The sequence below is a fragment of the Strigops habroptila genome, chromosome W (assembly GCF_004027225.2).
Source record: "Strigops habroptila isolate Jane chromosome W, bStrHab1.2.pri, whole genome shotgun sequence".
NCBI lineage: Eukaryota > Metazoa > Chordata > Aves > Psittaciformes > Psittacidae > Strigops > Strigops habroptila.
In genome coordinates, this window is record NC_044301.2 from 8,751,986 (window position 1) to 8,765,659 (window position 13,674).

Genomic DNA, 13,674 nt, shown 5'->3' on the forward strand with positions numbered 1-13,674 from the left:
AACTTACCTGTGATACAACTGTAGTTCCAGGTACAGGAGAACTTGGTATGACCTGGGGCTGTGCTGGTACTTGTGCTGTTGTACGAGGTGGAAGTGACAGCCGAGGCTGACCCTGGGTTTGTGCTGAAGCTTGAGTTTGTCCACCAGTGATTACTGCAAGTTGTTGAGAAGCTGATGTTCCAGTTGCTACTGTTGTCTTGAATAAATTCTGAGCACTTGATGTAGCTACTGATACCTGTTAATATTTCATATTAAAAAAATAAAAACAAAACCAAACAAACCACACACCCAGGTAATTATCTTCCTTTAATTCTTTTACACAACCATAAAGTTCTTGAAAGCGTGACAAGAAAAACTTGTTTCTTTTCAAATACAGCCTTACTGACAAAATTAAACCATTGACTTTACTTGCTTTTAACCCTAATTTTGTCACCCTTTACTGAACAGTGAAAGTCCTCATTTAAAGTTTTTATTACAGAAATGAATGTACCACTAAAAATGAGTTGCTATTATCCAGCCCTTTAAGATCACCATGATGATGTGACTTCTGTAATACAACTTTCTGTAAATTTGTATCTTAATACAAACAAGTCAATTCCCAATGATCTGTGGTCATGTCATCAGGTTTACAATTATCTATACCACAGTGTTGTGTCATCTGGATCTGAGCTGTCACTGTACACAGTTACAAGCTAACCCATGCACCTGCACTGCGATGCCACAGGTGATGCCAGCACCAGTGGCCACACAGCAGATACCACCACTCTCGACAGGGGCAAACACAGTGCAGCATGTCCACTACTGAAACAGTATTTGAGTCCAGCTGATTTAAGTTTTTTCTTTTAAAAGAAGCTTAAAACTGAATCTATACTACCCCCAATTTATTTTTTTTATCATCTAGGAAACAGTAGAAAATAAAATCTAGGCTATCACTCAGCATCTGTGTAACAGTCTGACTATACATTATCAATTTCTGGGATTATGTTCGCGATAAAAGCAAACATAGAATCATAGAATGGTTTGTGTTGGAAGGGACCTTAAAGCTCATCTAGTTCCAACCCCCTGTCATGGGCAGGGACACCTTCCACTAGAGCAGGTTGCTCCAAGCCCCGTCCAACCCAGCCTTGAACAGTGCCAGGGATGGGGCAGCCACAGCTTCTCTGGGCAACCTGTGCCAGTGCCTCACCACCCTCACAGGGAAGAATTTCTTCCCAATACCTAATCTAAATCTCCCATCTTTCAGCTTAAACCCATTCCCCCCTTGTCCTGTCACTACATGTCCTACATGAACATTAAACATAAGAACATTAAAATTCACTTTTGAAAAAACATGTAATTACAAACATCCTTTTCTTCACACATCTTTTGGTTTTTATATTGTTACTACTTACTGTGGTATGGGAGAGAATAGAGCCTCCTGGCAGAGTCGCAGCAGACGTAGCACTGACAGGTGTAACAGTTGACTGAACAACTTTGGCTTGCACCGGAAGTCCCAGGCGGACAGTAGATGTGGCTACAGAACCTGGTTGCTAATAAAGGAAAAATAAGCATTTTATTTATATTCCTCCTTAGTAACTTGATCTCCAAGACTTTTTAATAATAGTGATTACAAGTAGTCATTATTAATGCTGAAAAAACCCAAAACCAAACAAACCAGTAATATGTTCTTAAATATATATTCACAAATAATACAAAAATGAGCTTCCTTATGTCCAATGATATGCTTGCAATATTTCTCCTAAAAGCTATTTATCATACAGCTATGTGGAAAAGATCAGGAAAAACACAATGTCACCTGAAAAAAATTGATATTACATTGATGCGTTAGTTCAGTTGTAACATTTACTTGTCAGTATTCATCAATATTTGAGTTTATAATTGCCTTCTGTGTGCCTTGACTACCTAGCTGAAGCTTTTATCTTTGTGCATTTATCACACACAAGACCGCAAGGAATTCACTGCATATGTACAGAAGAGATTAGTGTAGGATGAATGGGAAGTTATATATCTTAATCTTTCTGAACTTCTGTGTTTGGCACTGCAATCAAAGTATCTTTTCTTAAACTTGGGAAGAGGATGGCTGTATCAATTCCCTACAAAGGTAAGTACTGCTGTATAGAGGTATTTGACTTTTGAACCTTCAGCAATGCAACATATAAGGATAAAGCCACTGTCTTTAAGCAAAGTATTATCCTAAGCCCATATACTAAATCCTAAGGGGAAACAGACTACACTTTCTCTATTTCAGGAGCTTCCATTGTTCCTAGAGAAAGGTGGCTCCTTCACATACTGTCCTGAATATAGGCCTAGCTGATGAAGCTAGAGGAATTTTCATGAGAAACCCAATTCCTTTTCCTCCCAAACAGCTGGGAGATCTGGCAAATGATGGCCCTGGGATATGGGAAGAAAATCTTGTATTACCAGGCTGCAGAAGCAGTTTATAACCTGGACAGCTCTGCATGTACCTACCAAGTCAATCTCATTCAAGAATATTTAAAACATTGCCTTATTTTCTCCTCCTCCGTTTCCACAAGTGAAGGAGGAATTACTTAGTTGTCAAGAGGAGCGATTCAAAGAGCAGTCAAATTTGGTAACTTTTCAGACAATCTTTCTCATATTTTTTAAAGAAAGTAATTCATAATTCATTTTATATTCTCCAGTTATCACTCTAAACACTTCTTAATTAGTTGCCAAATTAGCCGAGCTTTTGCAATTTCTTTAGCATGTTATTTAATAACCTGGGTTTTATATCTAACTATAGCTCATAACACTTTTAAACACAATTATTTAAAGTGTATATAAAATTAACACTGAAAGCAATCACTTAGCTGAGCAACTTCTGACAGTGGCTAGGATTTAGGACAAGCTGAAAAAAAGCAACCATACTACCTATGAAGCATGAAACCTATGACTTTTTCTGATATGCTCTTCACAGCAAGATACTATTTCCTACAATACTTACGGCAGACTCTAAATTTCCACCTGCGTAGACTTTCTACATAAGTAAAAGAGTAAAACACAAAGTCAGTGACTGAAGTACATTACTAAATTTTACACATTTAAAGCACCCTGCAATTTAATCCAAATAAAACTACCTTAAAATAACTGAATAAAAACATAATAGTAAATCTGAACTCTGCACAGTAAAATAACAATCATCCCACTAACATACTGAAGAAAGAGGTGTTTAATGTTCTAGAGGTTAAAAACTACATAGCCTGCAATGTTCCTCAATCTTGCAAAATATTTTGCAGGACTCAAGCAAGTAATGTTTATATTCTGTCTGTCTTGAGCTAATGGCACACACAATTTTTCTGTTTCAGTCACAGTGGAAACTAGGACTCTTGAATATTATACTTCATGGACATAAAACTGTAAGACACTATTTTCCATACATATTAAATGCCTACTGAAAAAAATAATTCACAGAATATAGCCGATACATCAGAATTTGATTCTGAAAGAAAAAAGCTTAATCATAAACTCACTGAAAAAGTTTATTTTTCAGGACACACAATTTCTGTATTTTAGAACTTGATCTCTTTTCTTGATTAATCATAATGACTACTCAAATAACTGACACTTCTAAAACCTTAGCATAATAATTGTCATTGGACATTTCCTCCAGAAAACCAAGGAATAGTCTCTGGTGATAAACCATCCACCTAATCAGTCTAGTGTCTGATTCTGATATGATAAACCTTTAGACTTGAAACCTTTACAATCTGGTTTTAAAAGGCCATCAACCATCATTTTTAAAGAGCACTGTAAGGTCAAACATTTATAAAACATAAGCACTGTCAAAATGAAAGAAGAGTCTGCAGATAACATGCAGAGTCATGGAAGTTGAATGCAAATTTCCCAAGGACAATATTAATTATTTCTTATCCTTGCTAATTACAACAAATAAAGAAATGATGCAGTACAGTTTGGGCATCTACTACAAAGATTTGTCAAAGGAGATGAATCCTGACAAGCTACAATACCCTGATACTAATCCCGCTACGCTAAAATAATCAAACTTTTGCATCCTTTAAGACATTTATCATGAACAAGGTCTTGCTGGTTTCCTCTATTCTCAACCAGCTTATTAGCGCTAACAAGTGTAAAGGAGTATCTGTAAAGCATTAATGTGTCTACATTTTTGTATGCTTCCCTATGTACAATAAAGATGCATTCCTCAAATGTTTTCCAACTACAAACGACTTAATATTTAATTTGCTATGAATGTTTCCACTCTGAATTTTAATTCTGTATGCTGGCGACAGCATAATTAAAACATAGAATCATAGAATAGTTTGGGTTGGAAAGGACCTTAAGATCATCTAGTTCCAACCCCCCTGCCATGGGCAGGGACACCTTGCACTAAACCATGTGGTCCAAGGGTCTGTCCAACCTGGCCTTGAACACCGCCACGGATGGAGCATTCACAACCTCCCTGGGCAACCCATTCCAGTGCTTCACCACCCTCACTGTAAACAACTTCTTCCTTATATCTAATCTAAACTTTCCCTGCTTAAGTTTGAAGCCATTACCCCTTGTCCTATCACTACACTCCCTGATGAAGTCCCTCCCCAGCATCCTTATAGACCCCCTTCAGATACTGGAAGGCTGCTATGAGGTCTCCATGCAGCCTTCTCTTCTCCAGGCTGAACAGCCCCAACTCTCTCAGCCTGTCTTCAAACAGGAGGTGCTCCAGCCCTCTTATCATCCTCGTGGCCCTCCTCTGGACTCGCTCCAACAGCTCCATGTCCTTTTTATGTTGAGGACACCAGAACTGTATGCAGTACTCCAAGTGAGGTCTCACAAGAGCAGAGTAGAGGGGCAGGATCACCTCCTTTGACCTGCTGGTCACGCTTCTTTTGATGCAGCCCAGGATACGGTTGGCTTTCTGGGCTGCAAGCGCACACTGCCGGCTCATGTTAAGCTTCTTGTCAACCAACACCCCCAAGTCCTTCTCTGCCCAACCTGTAGCAGTGCCTGGGATTGCCCCGACCCAGGTGTAGCACCTTGCACTTCGTTGGTAGAACTTCATGAGGTTGGCATCGGCCCACCTCACAAGCATGTCAAGCTCCCTCTGGATGGCATCCCTTCCCTCCAGCGTATCAACCGAACCACACAGCTTGCTGTTGTCGGCAAACTTGCTGAGGGCGCACTCAATCCCACTGTCCATGTCGCCAACAAAGATGTTGAACAGGATCCGTCCCAACACCCACCCCTGGGGGACACCACTCGTTACAGGTTTCCAACTGGACATTGAGCCATTAACCACAACTCTTTGCATGCAGCCATCCAGCCAGTTCTTTATCCACCGAGTGGTCCATCTATCAAATTGATGTCTCTCCAATTTAGAGACAAGGATGTCATGCGGGACAGTGTCGAATGCTTTGCACAAGTCCAGGTAGATGACGTCAACTGCTTTGCCCCTACCCATCCATTTCTGTAGCCCCATCATAAAAGGCCACCAAATTGGTCAGACAGGATTTCCCCTTAGTGAAGCCATGTTGGCTGTCACCAACCACCTCGTTGATTTTCATGTGCCTTAGCATGCTTTCCAGGAGAAACTGTTCCAAGATTTTGCCAGGCACAGAGGTGAGGCTGACTGGTCTGTAGTTCCCTGGGTCTTCTATTTTCCCCTCCTTGAAAATGGGGGTTATATTTCCCTTTTTCCAGTCGTCGGGAACTTCACCTGACTGCCATGATTTTTCAAATTAGATGGACAGTAGCTTAGCAACTTCATTCGCCAGCTCCTTCAGGACCTGCGGATGGATTTCATCAGGTCCCATGGACTTGTGCACATTCAGGTTCTTAAGATGGTCTCAAACCTGATCCTCTCCTACAGTGGGCCTAAGGTCTTCATTCTCACAGTCCCTGCATCTGCCTTCCAAGACTTGGGCTGCATGGGCAGAGCATTTGCCAATGAAGACTGAGGCAAAAAAGTCATTAAGAACCTCAGCCTTCTCCAAATCCATGGTAGCCAGTTCTCCCGATAGCTTCCAGAGAGGGCCCACGTTGTCCCTAGTCTGTCTTTTATTTGCTACATACCTATAGAAGCCCTTCCTCTTATCTCTCACATCCCCGGCCAGATTTAATTCTAACTGGGCCTTAGCTTTCCTAACCTGGTCCCTAGCTTCCCAGACAATATCCCTGTATTCTTCCTAGGCCGCCTGTCCTCGCTTCCGCTTTTTATAAGCTTCCTTTTTCCCCACTTTAAGTTTCCTCAGCAGCTCCTTATCCATCCATGGATCCTTCACTAGAATGTGTGCTATACAGTCCCTTGTAGTCACTACTGAAGAACTGATTGTACTTATTTACAAAGAAAGCCGCAAACACAGACAAACTCAAAAGAAAAGGTTATCTGGATTTTTGTTGTCATCAAACTTGTAAAAAAACAAAAACAAAAACCTCAAAATTAATACAGGGTTATCTCCATGTGTATTCTTCCTCAAATACATTTATCTATTTATCTTTGAAGGCTTCTACAAGTCTTCTTATACTTCCAGATATCACAAATTTAAACCTTAAACAGCTGCCTTTTCTGTGAAGAGTCCTTTTACAAATTCCATCCGATACTGCACTTACCTCTTTCCTGAGAGCATAAAGTTCTTCAAGTGCTTCCAGACTTTTATTTGTTTCTTTCCTGAGATACATTCCATTGAGCTACCATCCTCCTAGCGACACTCACTTCTCAAACTTACATTCTAGTTGGCTACTCTGTGTTTTAGATTGCCTCATGTTATTAATTTATTTTCAATTCTCCAATTTTCTTCTGGTTCCTTCTCTTCTGAAAAGTTTATCACTGTTTTCAGTTTTGAATGAAACTTACTAATATTTTAGACTACAAATATGGTGTAACACACAAAGCATGTAATGGGACAGTAATCAAATGTTAAACATCGGGAAACACACATTTAAATTATTTCAAGCAACCTACACAACCATCAATTAAAAATTATAAAGGCATCTCTTCATCTCTTTCCATTCAGAATTACCTACCACTTCTGCAAACACAGACCGTAGGCAAAACTACCTTAAACTCTGCCTATTATTATGGCACAGATGCCCTGCACTAACATCCAAAGATGTTTACCTCTACATTTTAGTAAGATAGTTCAGCTCTAGCCCCAAAAGGCCTGAACCGAACAACCTCCCTAAGCAATTTTAAAGCAATGCAGCCTACCAAGTAATTTAAAAAACAATACCCCTTCATCATTGAATATAAATCACTTCCAAGTTGAAATAAGCAGACTCCACTGAAGAGTTTGGGGTAGGGAAGTACACTATCCTGGCAATCCAAATAAAAAAGGAAATATAGTCATGACACAGACAAAACTAAGCGTAGACCTATCACACTCAGAGGTGAAGCAAAGGAATCAAGCCTTTTTTTTTTTTTTTTTTTTTTTTTTAAATAAAGTGCATTTGAAAAGTTAATTCTTGCAAATCCCTGTATTGAATGTGCTTGGCTTTTTCTTTTCTAATTTCTATTAAAATCTAGCTATCCCGTGCACCCATTCAGCATGTTGGGATCACAGTGCTTCTGATTCAGAGGAACAAGGGGCACTTACTGAACCAGTGGTATAGAGTCCAAACTAAGTTCAGGCTAAGACTGAGCCTTCTAGCTTCCAATGATCTCACAGTCTGAACAAGGTCTTGAGAGACTCTATCAAGTAGGGGTTTTTTTTTTTTCTGAAATACAAAAAAATCTTAGGCCTCAGAAAATAAACTGCATTTGAATAAGCATTTAGTGTTTTCACAACAAAAAAGGTGAGGAAAGCACATTTGCAAACACACATGAACTAACAATATGTAAGATGGAGGAAAACACAATGCACAAGAGTAAAGTGAAATTAAGCCAGACATACCTGAGTTGTTGACAGGCGAAAAACAGGGCCAGTTGTGGGCACAGAAAGTCTCTGAGAGATGCTGGCAGGACCCTGTCCCTGCATGTGTACTTGAGCCTGCATTTGAGCCTGTGCTAGAGCCTGCTGAGGCACCATTACAAGCTGTCCAACATCCGTGCGCACCAAGACCATATCTAATGAGAACAAAGTAACAATAACTATACAATAAAGAATTATATATTAAAGAACTATCTAACTACAGAATACAAAGTAAAACTTATGTATAGCACTGTACATTTTTCTTTATACTGTATCTTCTTTTTTTATTCTGGTGTAGCATGAGATGTTATTTCAAGGAAGAAAAGTAGCCCCCACCAGCAGACAAAAACTAATAATTCAGTTTGGAATTCAAATAACTGTAGTTTATGGATAACAGTGACTTAAAAAAAGGTCACTTGAATGTATAGGCATACTTTCAACAGTCTAGTCAGGGTCAGCAGAATAAAATTAGAAAGAAATATTCATTAAAAGTAAACTATAACAATAATCCAGTAGCTGACAATAGAATTCAGTATGAACATAGCAGGGACGATGATACAACAGCTTTAGAGGATGTGTACACACAAACATCAGGCCAGCCACATTTCTGAGCATACAATATTTGAGATCTGGTTAATCATTGAACATTAACAGATGAATTTATTTAGTACCCATCATCACCATATTGGGAGACACTACCTGTGGTTTTGGGAGACATCACCTGTGGGAGACACTACCTTTCTACATCAAGAAAAAAATATCACCAAACCCAGAGAACCAACACTGCCACTCCTCAGCACAAAATGATACAAGTGCAGGTATTTTAGGAAAACACCAAAGGAATTGCTTTAAAATTAGCAGAGTACTTGGCAAGTGTTTTCTAACACTTTTTGGAAGTAAATGATATTTTTTCAGATTATTTTTTGGTAACATATTTCACAAATAGAGGCCTTCTACACAACACAGCCAGTGCCATCAAGTTTTGTCTTAAGCTTTCCAGAAAAAGGGGAGACAATAGCTAACTTGGTCCCTAATAGCTAACTCAAAATCACTGCAAAGCATGTAAGGTGCTTCCTTATTAAGGAGCAATTCCCCAGCCAGATTATTTAAAAAGAATTTCCAAGTTAGTTCCAGAATACACTTTAATAATTTAACCTAGATATGGTACAACAGGTCTATAAACAGAAAAACATCTTGCCTGCAACTACAGGAGAACCAAAAATATAAGAATCTAAGAAGTCACTTTTATTCTGCTGGTAACAGTCAGTAGACACTGTTTCTACAACTTATCTCTGTGCAAAATGCTTCATATATATTTTTTAACTTTTCAAGGGAAAAAAGGTAAAAGTATACATCCGCTTCTAATTAACTTCACAAAAAAACAAAAAACCAACAAAAAACCAAAACACGTCAAAAAAAAACCAAAACAAAAACAAAACACCCCACCACAAAAAAAACCAACAACAACCACACCTCAGTAAAGGGACATGGCTTGCAACATACCACCAGGATAAAGAAATCCAACACTATTATAACAAGCAACAAATTTCAGATGTACCCTATACCAAGAAAGTCTTTCAGTCTCTAACATAAAAATACAAATCCAAATCATGGGATGAACACGCGAGTGAACTGCAGCACCAATAAAAGCCCTCGCTCACATAGTCTTAGGTGCTCCCAGTCAACCCTCCCTGCTAAAAACACAAACAGGAGGCAAATTTCTGCCACTACAAACTAAAGAATTTTGGAAATCAAGCTTTAAGGTTAAAGACATAGAGCACTACAGGAAGGATCACATCCAAAAGCCATGTTCATAACTCTCTAAGCCCAGAGAGCAATTTTTAAAAGAAAAGTTGAAAGAAACTGTCGTGGTTTGAGCCCAGCCGGTAACTCAGAACCACACAGCCGCTCGCTCACTCCCCCCCCCCCTTCTTCCTCCCCCCGCTCCCGGAGGGATGGGGAGGAGAATCGGAAGAATGTAACTCCCACGGGTTGAGATAAGAGCAGTCCCGCAACTAAGGTATAACACAAAACCACTACTGCTACCACCAATGATAATAACGATTAGTGAAATAACAAGGGGAGAGGATACAATTGCTCACCACCCGCCGACCGATACCCAGCCCGACCCGAGCAGTGATCTGGGCCTTCCGGGTTAACTCCCCCCGGTTTATATACTGGGCATGACGTGCTGTGGTATGGAATACCCCTTTGGCTAGTTTGGGTCAGGTGTCCTGTCTCTGCTTCCTCCCAGCTTCCCCTCCTCCCTGGCAAAGCATGAGACTGAGAAAGTCCTTGGTTGGAATAAACATTACTTAGCAACAACTAAAATCATCGGTGTTATCAGCGTTGTTCCCAGGCTGAAAGTTAAAAAACACAGCACTGCACCATCTACTAAGCAGGAGAAAAATGACTGCTATAGCTGAACCCAGGACAGTATCCACCCCTTATTCCATACCATTCACGTCATGCTCAGATCCCACATCTCTCAGCACACCATCACCCCTGTCCCATATATACACATATATATACACCCACACCCACACACAGAGAAAGATATCGTTCCCTAGTCCATGGACCAATCCCTGTAAAATTGCTGAAATCATCCAGTCCATGATGTCAGGCTCCATCTCTTGTAATAGTCTTTCAGGGCAGGAGGGACGGTACATAGTGTTGGGTTGTTGCCTGCTGATGATACCGCCAAACTCATCTGGTCACTGCTGAGCTCGTCTGGTTTCCTCAAAATTCATTCTTTGTTGAGGTGATGATCGGAGGGAAGTCAGGGTCAATGGCTGGTGACCTGAAGATATCTAGCTGGTGGGCTATAAAAGTGTTATAGAGCAGGCAACAGCGTACAATTGAGTTCATTGGCTGTTTTCCCCCAAAATCAAATCCCCTTGAGGTACACATCAGACTTCCCCATCTTCCCGCATTACCCACCAAGCATATCCAGGTCCCTGAGCAAAAGCAACCCCACGAGTGGGTTTGCCTTTACCTGAAGCAGGAATAACCCAGACTGTCTTCCCCAACAAATTCTTTATGTGCACCACAGGAACTTTATCCCCCTCTACAGGACGTAAAAGTTCTGATTGGGCTGGGCCAGCCCTGTTGGCAGATCCCCTAGTGTTGACCAACCAGGTGGCTTTTGCTAAATGTGTATCCCAGTGTTTGAAAGTCCCACCACCCATTGCTCTCAGTGTAGTTTTTAACAGCCCATTGTACCGTTTGATTTTCCCAGAGGCTGGTGCATGGTAGGGGATGTGATATACCCACTCAATGCCATGCTCTTTGGCCCAAGTGTCTATGAGGTTGTTCCGGAAATGAGTCCCATTGTCTGACTCAATTCTCTCTGGGGTGCCGTGTCGCCACAAGACTTGTTTCTCAAGGCCCAGGATAGTGTTCCGGGCAGTGGCATGGGACACAGCGTATGTTTCCAGCCAGCCGGTGGTTGCTTCCACCATGGTAAGCACATAGCGCTTGCCCTGGCGGGTTGGTGGGAGTGTGATATAGTCAATCTGCCAGGCCTCCCCATATTTGTACTTCAGCCATCGTCCTCCATACCAGAGAGGCTTTAACTGCTTGGCTTGCTTAACTGCAGCACATGTTTCACATTCGTGAATAACCTGGGCAATAGTGTCCATCGTTAAGTCCACCCCTCGATCACGAGCCCATCTATATGTTGCATCTCTGCCTTGATGGCCTGAGGTGTCATGGGCCCACCGGGCTAAAAATAATTCACCCTTATGTTGCCAATCCAAGTCCATCTGAGCCACTTTAATCTTAGCAGCTTTATCCACTTGCTGGTTATTCTGGTGTTCCTCAGTGGCCCGACTCTTGGGTACATGAGCATCTACGTGGCGTACCTTCACCACCAGGTTCTGCACCCGAGCAGCGATATCTTGCCACAATGCAGCAGCCCAGATGGGTTTACTTCTGCGTTGCCAGTTGCTCTGCTTCCATTGCTGCAACCACCCCCACAGGGCATTTGCCACCATCCATGAGTCAGTATAGAGATAAAGTACTGGCCATTTTTCTTGTTCAGCAATGTCCAAGGCCAGCTGGATGGCTTTCACCTCTGCAAATTGACTCCATTCACCCTCTCCCTCAGCAGTTTCTGCAACTTGTCCCAGGGGACTCCACACAGCTGCCTTCCATCTCCGATGCTTTCCCACAATACAGCAGGACCCATCAGTAAACAAGGCATATTGCTTTTCACTCTCTGACAGTTCATTATATGGTGGGGCCTCTTCAGCACGCGTCACCTCCTCTTCTGGTGACATCCCAAAATCTTTGCCCTCTGGCCAGTCCATGATGACTTCTAGAATTCCTGGACGACTGGGATTTCCTATTCGAGCTCGTTGTGTAATTAGTGCGGCCCACTTACTCCATGTAGCATCAGTTGCATGATGTGTAGAGGAGACCCTGCCTTTGAACATCCAGCCCAGCACAGGCAACCGGGGTGCCAGGAGGAGCTGCGCTTCAGTTCCAATCACTTCTGAGGCAGCTCGAACCCCTTCATAGGCTGCCAGTATCTCTTTTTCAGTGGGAGTGTAGCTGGCCTCGGATCCTCTGTATCCCCGACTCCAAAAGCCAAGGGGTCGACCTCGAGTCTCCCCTGGAGCTTTCTGCCAGAGGCTCCAGGTAGGACCATTCTCCCCAGCTGCGGTATAGAGCACATTTTTCACATCTGGCCCGGCCCGGACTGGTCCAAGGGCTACTGCATGAACTATTTCTCGTTTAATTTGTTCAAAGGCTTGTTGTTGCTCAGGGCCCCATTTGAAATCATTCTTCTTCCGGGTCACGTGGTAGAGAGGGCTTACAATCAGACTGTAATTTGGGATGTGCATTCTCCAGAACCCCACAACACCTAAGAAAGCTTGTGTTTCTTTCTTGTTAGTTGGTGGAGATGTTGCTGATATCTTGTTGATCACGTCTGTGGGGATCTGGTGGCGTCCATCTTGCCATTTTATTCCCAAAAATTGAATTTCCTGTGCAGGTCCCTTGACCTTATTCCGTTTTATGGCAAAACCGGCCTTCAGCAGGATTTGGATTATTTTCCTCCCTTTCTCAAAAACTTCTTCCGCTGTATCACCCCACACGATGATGTCATCAATGTATTGCAGGTGTTCTGGAGCTTGCCCCTGTTCCAGTGCAGTCTGGATCAATCCATGGCAGATGGTAGGGCTGTGTTTCCACCCCTGGGGCAGTCGGTTCCAAGTGTACTGGACGCCCCTCCAAGTGAAAGCAAACTGTGGCCTGCATTCTGCTGCCAAAGGGATTGAGAAAAATGCATTGGCAATGTCAATTGTGGCATACCACTTGGCTGCCTTTGACTCCAGTTCATACTGAAGTTCTAACATGTCCGGTACGGCAGCACTCAATGGTGGTGTGACTTCGTTCAGGCCACGATAGTCTACTGTTAATCTCCACTCTCCATTAGACTTTTGCACTGGCCATATGGGGCTATTAAAGGGTGAGCGGGTCCTGCTGATCACTCCTTGGCTCTCCAGTCTGCGGATCAGCTTATGGATGGGAATCAAGGAGTCTCGGTTGGTGCGATATTGCCGCCGGTGCACTGTTGTGGTCGCAATTGGCACTTGTTGTTCTTCGACCTTCAGCAACCCCACAACAGAAGGATCCTCTGAGAGACCGGGTAAGGTGGACAGCTGCTTAATTTCCTCTGTCTCCAAGGCAGCGATACCAAAAGCCCATCTATACCCTTTTGGGTCTTTGAAATACCCTCTCCTGAGATAGTCTATGCCAAGGATGCATGGAGCCCCTGGACCAGTCACAA

The 13,674-nt window shown here is 42.3% G+C and overlaps 1 protein-coding gene across 1 annotated transcript in view; it reads right to left on the reverse strand.

Annotated features, from left to right (window-relative positions):
• Positions 1-13,674, reverse strand: part of LOC115619242 (transcription initiation factor TFIID subunit 4-like) — an 85,446-nt gene that overhangs the window by 65,031 nt on the left and 6,741 nt on the right. The window contains exons 2-4 of the mRNA XM_030511292.1: positions 7,863-8,035; positions 1,392-1,529; positions 8-235 (exon numbers count right to left, since the gene is read on the reverse strand). Of these exons, the coding sequence (XP_030367152.1) occupies positions 8-235; positions 1,392-1,529; positions 7,863-8,035 (539 nt within the window). The remainder of the gene's footprint in view (positions 1-7; positions 236-1,391; positions 1,530-7,862; positions 8,036-13,674) is intronic.